The sequence below is a fragment of the Dermacentor variabilis genome, chromosome 4 (genome assembly GCF_050947875.1).
Source record: "Dermacentor variabilis isolate Ectoservices chromosome 4, ASM5094787v1, whole genome shotgun sequence".
Taxonomy (NCBI): Eukaryota; Metazoa; Arthropoda; class Arachnida; order Ixodida; family Ixodidae; genus Dermacentor; species Dermacentor variabilis.
In genome coordinates, this window is record NC_134571.1 from 103,308,139 (window position 1) to 103,323,193 (window position 15,055).

Genomic DNA, 15,055 nt, shown 5'->3' on the forward strand with positions numbered 1-15,055 from the left:
AAATTATTAACTCCTGATAATTTCTAGGTTGGCACACCGGTCTGGCAGCCGCGTGTACCAACATACGCTTTCACACCAAATCCTTGTTTCTTATACTTAAGCTAGACACTTTAACACAACCATCAAGACACCAAGCCTGCGCGGTATGTTAGAAATATATACACTGAACAAAGCTAGAGGAACGAAGGCAATGGAACAGCTAACGTACCAGTGCTGGTTTGCAACTATTGTTTTAATTTGGAAAGAATACACGCCTAAGGACTAAATTACCACAAAAGTTCTAATAAAAAAAAAAAAGGCGTACGCGCGTGTCTGCTTTCCGAGACCTATCCTATGGCAGTTTGAACATTTCGTATGCTAAGGCCGTCGTTATGGCAACAACGCCATTTTTATCAACTTCCACATGTTCTTCATTAACGTTGTTTTTGTCTCATGGGAAATGGTGCGCGTTTCGCTCAAGTGTACTTCGCACGAGCTATCGAGCTATTTGCCAGTTCTCTACTGCACGCTTTGAACAGTTTAGTGTACAGACTATGATTCCTTCAGAACTTAAGCATTTTAATAACGAGCCTTTGTACGCCATTTCGAATGTCAACCTTGGGTAATATGGCATGAACAATCAAAGCTCGCTCTCCTCGCGCATGAGTTTTATGCCCTCTTTGTGCTTGTTCTTAGCGAAAAAATTGCATGTGGTCTTCACTTTAGCAGGGCCGGTGCTTGAATATTTTACTTAAAGTAGATTCATTGTTACAGCGTGCCGATGCCTGTAAGTTATCCCGAGCCTAATAAGCTATAACCGGTGTGCACGTGGTGATCGTGATGTGTACGGTGCTTAGCCGCACATTCAAATTAAAAGGGATGGAGACACAGCCCGGGACACACAAAACTCTCTTTACATATAAGAGCCTTGGTCACACCACGCGGTATTCTATGAGTCACTGGACATTTACGCTGCTAGAACTGCGCAAACAAGGTTCGAAACACAGTGGTTTTTTTTTTTTAGTGGAAAAAGTGTGATTCAAACAAGAAATGTGCACATTACGGATGGCATAGCGGCGCTCTGAGAAGTGCACTTAACCGCATTGTTTGAAAGGCGCGAAAATGCAGGGGGAATGACTTTGACCTGCGCCCAAAAAAGGAATTCTGAGGAAGTTGTTCCGTTTACACAATACAGCTCTATTTGAGACATATACAGCTCCTGACTGCTGGTGCCTTCGTGCTTTCTGAAAACATTCAGTAGGATGTATTTTCAGTATTGGTAGTGTACGGGCTGTAATTATTTCGAAAACTAGAAGAGTAATGAAAACGGGCACATAGCAAGGCGACCGAAATGGCAGGAAAATATTCTCCACGTGGCCGAAGGAGAGGAGCGTCCTCGTTAACAGTGAAACAAAAGACTGGTGGATGAGTGGGAGATTTGTACTCGCCGGCTTGAAAGGCTAGGTTCTACGCGGAACAAAAACAATGTCTTTATTTATCTGGGCAGCTTTATTATTATTTTTTTTTGAGGGCTTTAGAACCACTGGGAGATGCGAAAGTTGCAACGGATTTATTTTGACTCAGGCGCAATGAAAATGTGCACACTAAGCAAGGAAAAAATACAAACGCAGTCAAAACACAGTAGCGCAGTTTCAGTTGTCGTCGCTGCTGCCTCCTAGTTGGTATGACGCCTGCAATAAAGTGAATTTGTGGGCGCCAGGACGGGGCTATAGCGGCAGCACATACTAGGCGTCCGAAATCAGCCCCTTTTCGTCTTCGTCTCGATGTCATGCCTTAGTTTTTTGATGAGCTTGCCCTACCGTTCGCCGCGATACACCAGCCTCCTTCCAGGATCTAGACGTTTAGATCTTCCTTTATATTGTCTTATTGCCTGCACACCTATTTTCAAGCCAAGCTCGTTCCCCCCCCTCCCCCCCCCCCCCGACAAAATCATGCACGTTGTCCTTCTGTATTATAACTATAGCCTCTCTATGCGAGATGGCCAAACGACTTTATGAAACACGGTGCATAAGCCTACGCTGTATTCTGTGAAGTTCGTTTGCATGCATGAGCTTTGAGAAATTAAATGGGTGCTTATCACGTAGGACAGAGTGAGTGGGTCTGTCATTAATAGTGACAAATGCTTCTAAATTCACAGATGCACTTAGAACTGACTAGTCGTGAAAGAATGGCGCTCCTACTTGTCAATGGGAATGTCTGTTGGGGACTCCCTGTGTACACTAAGAAATGTGAAAGTTTCGGTAAGCCCACTACGTTGTCACTGCAATTTGGAAGCCGCCTAACGATAGCTGACCCTTCGACTAAGTCAAACTTTCCTGTTTCCCAAGGTACACGAAGACCGGCGAAAAATGTCAGATGACCAGATGATCGTATAGCATAGTGAAGGTGCGCGTGCAGAACTAGCGCAATATGGGTGATACTGGCTCATGGTGTGGGATGACAGTAAACAAAATTTCACAGGAAGAGGAGGAAACGATGATACCGACGCAGCCTACAAGTAGCATTTTTATTGAAACGCAGAGCGCACGACCAAAAAAAAAAAAAAAGCACCCCAAGAACCAGACACATAACAATAAAGACAATAGGCGAAGTAAACAACTTATCAGACCGCTTTTTCTATAATTTTGTGCTCCGACATGCGCAGCATAGATAAAACTATTTTTTGGTCAACAAACTTGCGGAATGTCTAACGCACGCGTCTCATGTCATGATAGGATAGAGGTGTTAACACCAGCCTGCAATACCACTTATAGTAGTAAGCGGCCAAGTGGAAGCATTGAGAGTTCCAGAGAAAGAGTTCCCTGTTGTTAGAGTGTTATATACGAATCCATCCCATCAGCCGATATCATTTCCTGCAAGGTAATTGGGACTAGTAAACTGCCCCAGTCTTCCATGGAAGGCAGCCTTCCCCGTGCTTAATTTCACAATAGGCTCCGCTATGCCATTTAAAGCTTTGCTCTTCTTGCTAACATGCAGGCACAAATGTAAACACTTGCGCGCTTGACGAAGACAAGCGAAGTGATGCAAATCCAGCCCGCTTAGCCACTGGATGAAGACACCCACTCGTATGCAACTGCAGACAGCGAAAGCAAATGAGGGATGCATCATTGAGAAGGCAGTTACTCCACGCTTTCATATTCATGCATTCAGCATGTTAGACGAGTGAAGTATGTAACGCGTATACCATGCACGAAAGGCTTCGCAGAGCAGCGTGAAAAGTTTTATGGAACATAAATAAAGTATTCCGCAATACTTCTGCGAGGCGCAGACAAGGCCCTGTGCCGAAACTTTCCATCTCAGAGGAATGCATTATAGAGAACGTTTTGGAGTGCACTCTGTTGCCGCACGCTGAGGGTTTGCTGAACACAGACGCACATATTCTGCGTTCCATTATTGTTTACGTTAAACTAGCCGATGTAGACAAAGATATTTCGTCAGCCCGAAATAGCATTATTTGTCCGTAGAAGAGTTAACTGCTGGGCTAGTTGGTGATCTTGCATACTGAAAAGATTTTGCGTCAAAAAACAACACACACAAGAAAGACGACCACACAATGGGCGCTTTGTCCGTACAATGTGACAATGTGTACGCGTTACATGAAGCATGCCTGAGAACTTTCGTCAGTGCAGTGTTCGGCCTCTAAAGTTACGTGGCCCCCTCTAAATGCTCACACGTGGCACTACCCTACCTTTCACAAAGTGCGCTAAGCACTGTGCTGCAGGGCTTAGTCAAGCAGCACGCTTTACAGCTTCCCCCCTTTACTCCCTTTGATTTGATTGATTGATTGATTGATTCTCCTTTTTCCTAGTGCTTTGCACACGGGTTGTCTCGGCATAGCGACAATACTAATATCTTACCCATAAATGACAATCGTTGATGGCGAGATATCCAGTTTTCTTGTTTAACGACTTTTTGCGGCAAGTAAACGTGATAGCTGCTACAGACGACATGAAAACAAATGACAATCTTTACTAGTCACCTTTGTCAAACATTCGCATCGAATATTTTGGTGCGTATCAAGTGGTCATAATCAAGTTTTCAACTATACGGCTTCTCTCATCGCAAGTGCATATATCTTGAGTTAGCTGTCAAGCTTGCACAGCCTTGAGGGCAAGCGTGTTGGCTATAGTACAAGACGACGACCCTAAGGGTGCGCTGCATTAATTTCGTAATCTTTCACTTTTTATCGCGTGCGGGCCTCGCTGGCGTCCGTTGCCATCCGAGTTCGTGACATTAAGTACGCTTCACGCTGCATGTTTAACCAATGAAAAAAAAAAAGAAGAAGAAAAAAAGAAAACCGCAGCCAGGCGTCACGAAGTTCAAATCAGGAGGGACAGTTAACGATATTGGTGGCGATATCACGTGTGACCACGCAAGTAATTGCGCGTAGTCGTTTAATGAGGGCGCCGCTCAACTGGACGGCGCCGGCGTCTCGGTTGCGTTGTGCGCCGCCCACGCCGGGAAATTCTGCACGCCGAATACGAGCGGCCCCAGAGTGTGGATGCAGACGAGCTCCACGGTGACGCACACCATGTTCATGAGGAAGCCCGGAGACGCCTGCGAACACGAGCGAATGCAGACACGTACGCGTAATTCGGAGCCGTCGAATACAGGCGCCGTCTTCCACCGCTTCAAGCACTTTACATGCAGAATAATGCGGAGCCTTAAATATCAAGCTTAGTATGAACTAATTATTATTCAAATCTCTCTGACTAACCCTTCATAGTGGTTGGTATTGATCGAGTTTTCAGAACGCTACGTGTTGGACGGGCGCTATTAATTAACACGGTCAGCGTTCCCAAAATAGCGCTATGGACGGGGACGAAAAGTAATCAAAACGACAGGACGGATGCATCCTTAGTGCTGTTTTAAGGACACTGCCAAAATGAACCAACATGCCCAAATCAATGTATTCTTGTTAATTAACGCTGGTTTGTATAGTCCTTGGGTGAATCATGAGCTTGAATCATAGCCTGAGCCTTAGATATAGATGTTCACTCAAAGTATGGTCAGTGGAACGCATATGATTGCGCTGTAACGGAAAGATGCCGAACGCCAGACCATGCGAGCCGCTTCCTGTTATCCCTCACGTCCTTTTTTTCTTTTCCCTTGTTCCGTCTTACCGAGTTTGCACTTCCACTTCATTACACTCGGCCACTAACTATACGCGCTGTACCAGAGCTTCATGGCAGAAATTGGTTGGCAAAAAAGATAACGTACTTAAATAGAAATGGTATGGCTCATGGCAGGGTCGGTACCATTTAGCGCACAATTATTACTCAATGAAGTAAACAATGCGGCTGTACCACGACCGCTGCCTTGACTGTCGCTTGCGTTCTTATTAAAAACAAGCGAGTTTCACAGGAGAATGAACAGTTCACGGACGTCTGTCGGGCCTCTAGACAAGGGACGTCTGACAATTAGTTGCGCGCAGAGCAACAACTGCAACAACACCAATATTTCTTTTTTTGATCACAGCTGATGTTGCGGTTGTGTTATCACAAATGCATTTAAGCTCCCTCAATACATAATTATATTATTTCGTTAAGGCTCAGTACGACAAGTCGGTAGGCTTCTCAGTAGCCACGTTTCCACGTAGGCTCACAGATTCAACGCTGGTGAAAACGCTCATCACGACTGCGCACTTGACGTCCAAGAACATAAAACGTGAGCGGGCTGAGACAAAAGAAATATGGAGCCGAATATACAAAGTGGTTTTTGCCATTGGACAGTGGCCTTCGTCAAAATTAGGTCCAGCACTGGGATTATCTGGGAATTGCTGTTATAAAATGTTTTATAGGGCAGGAGGCTTTGTGTGAGTATGGTCCCCGTAAATCGAGCTATACGCACCATGTCGGTCACCTTGAAGTTCCCCATCTCGAAAACGATGGCGTTTGGCGGCGTTGCCGCCGGAAGCATGAATGAGAACGAGCAGGCGATGGTCACCGGTATGGCGAAGTACAGCGGGTGTACTTCGAGCGCCACGGCCTGGACACAGTCAAGAGGCCACGGGTCGGTGAGGGCACACGTGTTGCATGATGTCAGTGAATCAATCAATCAATCAATCAATCAATCAATCAATCAATCAATCAATCAATCAATCAATCAATCAATCAATCAATCAATCAATCAATCAATCAATCAATCAATCAATCAATCAATCAATCAATCAATCAATCAATCAATCAATCACTTTTATAGTGCCCATGAACAACACTGAGGTCTCGGTGCTGGTTCCCAGAAAAACAGCAGAAATGTAAAATGGTAAAACTACGACTAAAAGTTATGCGATAAATAAATATAATGAAATGAGACAAAGTAAATAACGGGATAACGCGATAAACAGTTGCATAATGAACAAGAGTTCTGCAATAACAAACAATTGAGAGACGGAGAACATGCACGGAAGGAGAAACAACTATCAGAAGTCAGGAGAGGAGCGCGGCGAGATAGAAGGCACCCTCTCCCAAAAAAGTGCGGAGCTCGGAACAGAAAGAAGAAAGCGCATTCTGAAAAAAATATCAAGATCGACAAAAAAGACTTGGAAAAATTTTGCATACTGTGCGGGGAGGCGAGCGTCTGCTGAAAGACGCAGGAACGTGGAAGAGTCTTTGCTCCCTCGTAGTCTTCTGCAGAACCCGCAGTGATACAGAAGCTAGTAGAATTCAAAGATGCAATAATTTCATAAGTCCTTTTGTAGAAAAAAGAGGACGTCGGTACGACTACGTCTGCAGTTAAATGAAGGAAGTGTAGGGTAGGGAAGTGTAGGGAAGCGCGCCAACAACTTGAAAAGTTGTTGGCGCATGATGTCAGAAAACTATATGTTTGTATATATACTCATAAACTTGTTCTGCACACGCTCAATTCAAATGGCATGAATTGTCCATGCCATTCCACCCCACTGAGGTATGTTCGAGTAATGGGAGACAGAGGGATGCAAACAATTTGAGGAGGGCAATTGGGAAGGCAATCTCTCGCCAATCTGCAGACGGAGCCGAGTGAGCCCAGGCATCGAGACGCTACGTGCTTTGGGTGGACGGAGAAGCTTGGCGTGCAATAAGAAAGCACACCGCGATCGATTACTTCAACAACCCTCGTCGGCACTGCGCTATCGACAGAATCAGGGGAAACGTTATTAGGTGTTTTACGCGACGATGAGAAAGTGCTGGTTTTGGATGAATTCAGAGCGAGCCCATTTAACGCACCACTCAGAGAATGACGATACGTCAGACTGCAGAGCGCGAGCTAACTCAGTCTTTTATATATCTTCCTAAATAATAATAATAATAATAATAATAATAATAATAATAATAATAATAATAATAATAATAATAATAATAATAATAATAATAATAATAATATTCACAACAACGAGAACAACAACAACTACGCAGTTTCTCATACCGTAACGAGCGAAAGGGCTTCGTATGCTGGCTTTATAAACCCATTTTCATTAGCCCCATCACTCCCAGTGTTCACGTTATCACGTTCACAGTGATCTCGGTATAAGTGAGGCCTCCATTTTGCAGTAGACCGCAGAATATGTATACTTAAACGACTGAATATGACGCGCATATGTGACTGTTTTTCTTTTTCTCTCGTATATTTCTTGTATATGCATGCTTGATAGAAGATATGCCGCGTGTCCCAGCTAACGTAAACATGCTGTTCAACAAAAAAAAATAAGATTTAAAAAGTACGGTGTGAGATACAAGTAAGATATGCAGTGTATGGTTATCGGAGACCTAACAACCAAATATCGCAGGTCTTAAAAGTGTATCATGTTTGTATTTTCTTCGTTTTTGCTGAACAGCTTAGCCAACTCTTCCGGAGACCTACACATGTTCAAACACCCACTGCTAAAAAACAGTGAATAGTACGTTAGCCTCTTTTCATGAATTCGTCCATTTCGCGCTAACTCAATTCGATATAACTATTTCTGGAATCTGTTAGGGCTCAAGAAAATTAGCAAACTTGTGACGGCCCACACGTCACACATGCAGACCAAGCATAGGCAGCCCATGACTGTGAAGTGAACGTCTAAAAGAAGCCTTCACAAGCCGGCGTCGTAATCACTCGCTGACTGCACACAGGGGCCAGTGATAACTCAACATCCCACCCTAGGAAACACGGCATTTGCTTAAAATCAGCAATCATGGTGAGATTCCTTTGTATACTGTGTGTCTTATAGCTAACATTAAGCAAGCTGATAAAAAAAAACACGCTGCAAGGTGCGTTTTACAGACCGGCGGCAGATCTTATAATTGTATTTTACACTGCTTTCTTCTTAATCTTCTTTTTTTTCATTGTGCAGCTTGTCTGACATTGGCTGGGACACACTATATACTTGTCTGCTTTGTTGTGCTGGTAGGTGATAGCTTTATTATGTCCTTTTAAACTCACATAACGCAATAATTCCAGAAATTGATACCGATCAGGCTAAACGGAGGCGCTAGCGGCACGAGCGCGCGTCGAGTGGCCCTCATATTTGTTATCGCAATTAAACGGCAAAGGACCAGCTGAGCTCGTCGACGATACTTATTCTTTTTGTGCTGTTAAGCTTCCCTTTGCCAAGAATTGGTTGAGATTTATTGTAATCAAAACGCTCGAAAAAATGCTTTTCATAAAATATTCTGCAGTCACATACTTGGCCATTCTGATGATGATTCAGAGTAACAGTGTGAAACGTAGAGGGTCAAACGCTTTAAAATAACTACCGTCAACTTTCTGCTTTCGCACTGAAGCTACGGCACTCTGCATGGAGAACTGCATAATTATCATGCCGCCTCGAGGGCTCGAACACACTCCCCGCTACGGCAGCGGTGACTTCTCACCTTTAATATACCTGGCGATGCACAAGTCTTATTTCACATTCTACCTGTATTCATCATCATGGGAGCAGCTTTCGAAATTCACGTATGCCAAGTGAAGTGTGGTATTTATTGAATAATACGTATACGAGAGAGCGTCAGCGAATACCGATAGCGGCCAATCCAGCAATGGACACTCGAAATTATCGTATTCTTCAAGCTTCGGGCGCTAAGCGGCGCATAATAAATTTTAGGCTAGAAACGAAGGTAGTATTGAATTCGTTACGGTCGACAAGATACACTATACATGTTGAGTGGATTTGACCATTCGAATAATTCGCTGACTAGGCCTCGAGCAGCGATATTTATTTGCTTTTGCCCAATTGAATTACAAAGTTCGAGCGACAGTTTTTTGTCACCAGCCCCATGACGACAATCATCTCCCCCGTTATTGTGCTGAACTGCTAAATTAAAGATGGCCGCACGCAGGCAACTCTAGTCCTGTTCGGTTAGATGCGACTGTTATCCACACGACGGTGGGAACAAAAGTAAGAACGAAAAACCACGCGCACCAGCTTACCATCTCGAACACGATGGGGAGCATGATGGCGCTGATGGCCGTGTTGCTGGTGAATTCGGTGAGCATGGAGGCGGAGAAGCAGAGTATGGATACCACCACGTAGCTCGGCAGCACGTTCAGGCCACGCAGCTTGCTCACCAGGATCGTGGACAGACCCGACACCTGTGGCATGGGACGGAAAACGAAACTATAGTCGAAATATCGCAGTAGCGTGTACGAACGTAGGCTGGAAGGTCCGTTGAAGATTCCGAAAAAAAAATTCTGCGGGGCTTGAAGTCAGGCTGCACTACTTTTGTTTCTGCGAACGCCTACGTTTGCTTTCCCGCTCTTATCTTTCTTTATTTCCCTTTTCTTCGTGCGGTTTAGCAAACCGTACGCCCACGTAGTCGATGCTTTAACTTTTTCGCTTTCTGTATCTTTCTCCTTCGTCCACAGTGCTGCCAGCATATATCTTCAGGGGTCCAATATTAAGGCGATTGATAGTGATCGCCTCACATACCTACCCACTCTACATTGCCATTACTACGATGGTAGTTACTATAACTTTTTTTTTAAATATTCAGTTGAAGACATAGCGGTAAACATCAAGTCACACTTTTCTCACAGCACGTCTGGGTAGTGCTAGTAACTGTGACGCGTTGTGCGGAAATCGCCAATAGGCCATTACCTACCTACCTCACATAAGCCTTTACTGATCTCAGGGTGTCCATTGTAATTGCGAAACTAAAGCTATGGAGTGGAAAAGGTATCACTATTTATTGCGAATACCAATACTTCATAAAAAATAATAATTTAGAAGTGCCCTACCAGAGAATGTCTTCCTCATGTACTCGAAACATTGCATGAAGTATCTATGTATTTTGCAACCCACATTTTGGAGATTAAGATCTAGATATTTTCTTTGAACGAAGAAACAGTAAAAAAGGGCTTATTTTAAATCCCGCCAAGTACAACACGCGACCCAAGCTTATTGTTCAGGTTTCTGCATTTTATTTATTAGTAGCCGTAACACACATTACGAAATGTTTACCGAGAGGTTATTTAAAGATAAAAAAAATCTCCTAGTTGGCTCACCATGTGATGTAATGTGCCATGCCTTCTACAGTTAACGGAAGAAATAAAAGCGACGGGACCAAAGGGCTCTCACGCCCGCCTCATTTTTTTCTCTTAACTTTCCCCACCGTTCGAGAACATGGCGCATTTGATGACGACTACTGCACTGATTTAAAGGTCGAAAAAAAAAAGAGGATGTCTGTCGGTGTGGGCAGTGACTTTAGGACTAAACTTTGGAAATCCGTGTGCCGACCTTTATAGTCATACTACCACCCGTGGCTGTATCACGCATGTCTACAGTGAATAGTTTACAGCTTGAAGTGATGCGTAGGATACAGGGTTTCTCGGCTTAGATAACCGAGGCACACGTAGCTTTTACCGGTAGATCGACATCGCAAAGGCGGCAGCCCTTACCTTGGAAGCCTCGGCAAGGGTCATGCCACCGCATATAATGAGCACGACTCCCCAGTGAACCTTGGAATTGGCCTCCTCCCAGGTGAGAAGGCCTAGGCTCTTGGACCCGCGCAGTGGGTCCTTGGGCACCACGAACATCAAGATGGTAATGAGCACCGCCGGCACGCACGACGTTATGTCTCTGTGTCAGGAAAATAGGGCGTTTCATACGGTAGCGCTTTGTTGAAATTGTCATGTGAGAAAACGTTTCAAGGGAAGTTAAAGTTGAAATTTTGTAAAATGATCATTGGCCTTACTCTGCAGTGATCACTTTCGGACATGCGACCTTCAGTTCATACAGGTTGGCTAAATCAGCACTGACGGACATGACGGACCTGTCAGAAAAAGTTCCTTCGCGGATCCATCTGGCCGTCGGGGCTATTTTGCAACCTTGTTGTTATCTCTTCATCCAGTTGGTTGACAGGAAGGGCAACAGATATGCTGCGCATTCAATAAAATGCCCGCTGCGCCAGTTACCACGCCTGTTAAGCAGAAACATACGTTCTCCCGGCGAACAATAAGAATGACGACAGTTACCACTTCTCTGTTCTTGCTCACCTTTCGCAGCCAAGATTGCATTTTCGCAGCAAGACTGTCCAGACCGTTCAATATACACATGGCGCTGTTACTTGCATGGTGTTGGGGGAAAAATGCAAAATTGGCCTATCTGTAGGACTTTCACCGTAAGTGGGCTCAAAAACATGGAGGCTGTGACGTCACCTGGTCGCTTTCATCGTTTGTTGTACGGCAAAACACGGCTTTCGAGATTGGTTTCCAGTATTCCCTTGGGGGGAAGGTGCATTGTGGACATCACGAAGGGCGTGGACAAACGCGAATTCACGTTATTCTTTCTTTTGAAACCAGGCAGGCAATAGGGCACCAAATGTTGTATTGAGCGATCTTGAGAAAAAGTTACAGTCTTGGTTAGAAATCAGAGGAAGCACGAAAAAGCGGCAAGCGCGATCTTTTCTTTGTGTTTCGAGTGATGTGCAAAAAAGAATTCCACTTTCAGTACGTCACGCGAAAGAGGATAGAGGCGTATATCCCAGGAAAATGACCGAAGGATAATAATGGCTAGTGATCGACCCTGGTCGCTATCGAGAGACCAGCGAGACGATTTCGTAAAAGCTGGACGACTCACTTGCCGTACGGGAACAGGCTTGCCCAACCGGGGACGATTCGGGGGTTCTGGGTGAGCCAGAGGAATATCAGGATGCAGGTGAGCAACAGCACGGCTGCCTCCTGGAACCTGTGGGTACAAAAGTTCCGGAGCGAATGAACGCGAGAACATCACGCATGCAACACCTGGGGGATGACTGCCCATTCCGATATTCTAAATATTTTTATTTTGCAAGACATCGTTTTCTTGTAATCATTAATGTTGTTGCCTATGACGCACGCTTGAAGCAGCATTAGTAAATGAGCTTTCTACAGTGCAAAAAAAAGAACACAAAGGAAGAAGCCCCTCATACAATGAAAGGAGGCCTGATGTAGGCTAGGAAAAACACAAAATTGAAACACAGAGGGTGACACCGCCTTGCAGTTTATACAACACAATCTTTTTATCGATAAAGCTGGGCCACCTTTCATTTTTAACAGGTTTCGATAACCTTTACTGAACCACAGCTGCCGAAATAGAATAAAACAGTGAAATACATGTGTTCACATTGACTTGCCGACGCGGGGCCTTGTCGGGAGGTCTAAAAACAGATGAAAGTTTAGTTTTCATTTTTTATTTCATTAGTTAACTTTGTACCATGAGTTTAAGAAAAATAGAGTTTTGAAATAATTCTTTAAAACGAATTTAGTTTTTTGTTGTGCCTTTAATCTATTAACTGTAGCAGACATGCACCAAGCAACCATAATTAATCTCTGTAATAACAGTACTTAAGGCATTTAGTTATGTTTGAAGTAACGCGCATCTGTAACAGCGCCACTGAGCTTTTATTATACATAAAAGACATCATAAAACATTAACATATAACATTAATTATTTCGTACCATATATAGGCACCAAACTATGGCCGCCAAACGCTGAAATATATGCCACCGAATACTTCAGGAGCGCTTTAGGAGCCAGTTATTCATTGTCCTCAAACAAACATTGTGTAATGATCCTTTTCATTATGACAAGTGCTAGAAAATGCATTCGTTAACGTACGGAATTCTCGCTCTAATTATCTAAGCAACATGCAACGTAACATTATATTCCTGCGCGAAACCTTTTTTTATGTGCTAAAATGGCACACAGTGCAGACATTTATTGTTAACACAAAACATACTTGCTTACTGTCTGGTTTGCAACTGTCTGTTAAAAAAAAAAAGGGGGGGGGGGTGCAATCAACGAAGCTGCGGAGTTGCGCCAACAATGCACAGACCCCGCGAAGCTTTCATAGCATTTCATGCGCTTACCCAGGTTTATACTTTACGCTGTAACGTCTTATTTGATTTGATTTGATAATAGTGGTATTTTGTAGAGCCATTCGTACCACACAATACAGCTATACACCGCCAATACATGTTAATTACCTGTATTGAATTCACTATGGCCGGCTGAGCTTGTTTAACATGCACAAGAATAACTTCACACGGCCATTTTTACATTTCGCCTGCTGTTGGCGGACGAATATCACGCGCCTGGTACATGAGCTGACATTTCTGCTCCCGACAACACGAGTTGAACCACAGTATTATAAGTGCGCTTACACCTTATGCTCAAAGCCGCGAGCTGAAAGTGTGGCAGCGTAACACAATTGGGAATTATGCACTTGTCACCGAAGTTGTATACAATGCGTCACCAGCACTTAGAGCGAAACTGAAGGGCAACGCGGAATTATATTTATTGCGCGAAGTAGTAACGAAAAAAGAAAGCCGCACTTGTCTGGCGAAGAAAAATATCGCTTGCTAGTGGATAAGATGAACAGGAAGCTTCCCTCGCCGATATTCACATCCAGTCCTTAGTGCCGGTACAGTCGAGCGCTTATACAACGAACGGCTCTAGAACGAAATGACCTGTATAACGAAGGAATGATTATTTACCGGTTCTAATGTGAGCTGCGAGGTACACAAACTTTACAACAACGTGACCTGTATAAGGAATAACTTCAGAGGCCCCAAGCACCAAGTTGAGGCCGTTCGACTGTATACGACAGTATGGCGTCAAAACGTTGCGAAGCATTTTCGTTTATTTGGTCCGTCTTTGTGTAGATGGAAAGTTTAAAAACTCCCTGGGTAATCCATGGAGTTTTGGATCCTTCAGAATGTAATGCCCCATCGGCCGATCTAGTCATAAGCAAGCCATGTCAAAAATTAACTACTTCACGAGGAATCAAACAGCGCAGGAATTTCAAGTGGACGTCGCGACGAATCTTTTCGTTTTGCAATAATCTTTCTCTATTTTCCTGCCCTACTGGCTCACCAGAACTCCACTCACGATAATTGTGCGCCATGTTTTGGCATCCCATGTAACAGCAATGTACAAATCCTCCTAGATCTCACATTCGTGTTCGTACCCCTTTAACGCAGTGCGCATTTGTCGTTCAAACGCGACAAGCTGGCGTAGGGCGTATAGAAAGGTCCCGATTCATGGAGTGAATGTACTGTTGCCTGACATGTTGACCTTATGTACATACGCGAGGAACCCTGTACTGAACGCTGCGATAGAATTATCGCTCAGCTCACTTGAGCGGTCCAAGGTCGTTGTAGCGGCGCTCGAGCTCCTGCCTGATCTTCTCGCGACTTTCTTGTTCCGTGCCCTTGGGTCTGAAAGAGCGTAAGTTTGAGGAGAAAAACACAATTATAACATTTACTTTTTTTGCATAAAGACAGCGAAATTAAAATAGCTGAATACGGTAATCGTTTTTCCAGCTTTGTGGATCATTATTTTGTTCGCTAGACATAAACAAGCAGAACTCCAGAACTCTAACGATTTGTGCAGACTGTTTGTCATTGTGTCTGACCTAAGCTAATCTAACCCGGCCTAATCTAATCCAACATAACCAAATCTGATATAACCTAGCCTCAACAACCTAACCTAAATGGCGGGTGCGGTGATTCTATCAGGCTGACAGGCCTGTGCAAAAGTTGTAACGTACGTTCTTGTAGGCAATACGGCCATTCTCCGGCAAAAATTGCGAGATATCGTAGTAGCTCTCCATAA

General features: G+C 44.1%; 1 protein-coding gene across 2 annotated transcripts in view; it reads right to left on the reverse strand.

Annotated features, from left to right (window-relative positions):
* Positions 1–4,336: 4,336 nt before the first annotated feature.
* The window catches only part of LOC142577868 (solute carrier family 13 member 2-like), a 60,860-nt gene continuing 50,141 nt past the window's right edge, over positions 4,337–15,055 (reverse strand). For both annotated transcript variants that reach the window (XM_075687301.1, XM_075687300.1), the window contains exons 9-14: positions 14,578–14,658; positions 12,038–12,145; positions 10,858–11,038; positions 9,391–9,552; positions 5,851–5,988; positions 4,337–4,557 (exon numbers count right to left, since the gene is read on the reverse strand). In XM_075687301.1, coding sequence (XP_075543416.1) covers positions 4,411–4,557; positions 5,851–5,988; positions 9,391–9,552; positions 10,858–11,038; positions 12,038–12,145; positions 14,578–14,658 — 817 coding nt within the window. In that variant the 3' untranslated portion in view covers positions 4,337–4,410. The remainder of the gene's footprint in view (positions 4,558–5,850; positions 5,989–9,390; positions 9,553–10,857; positions 11,039–12,037; positions 12,146–14,577; positions 14,659–15,055) is intronic.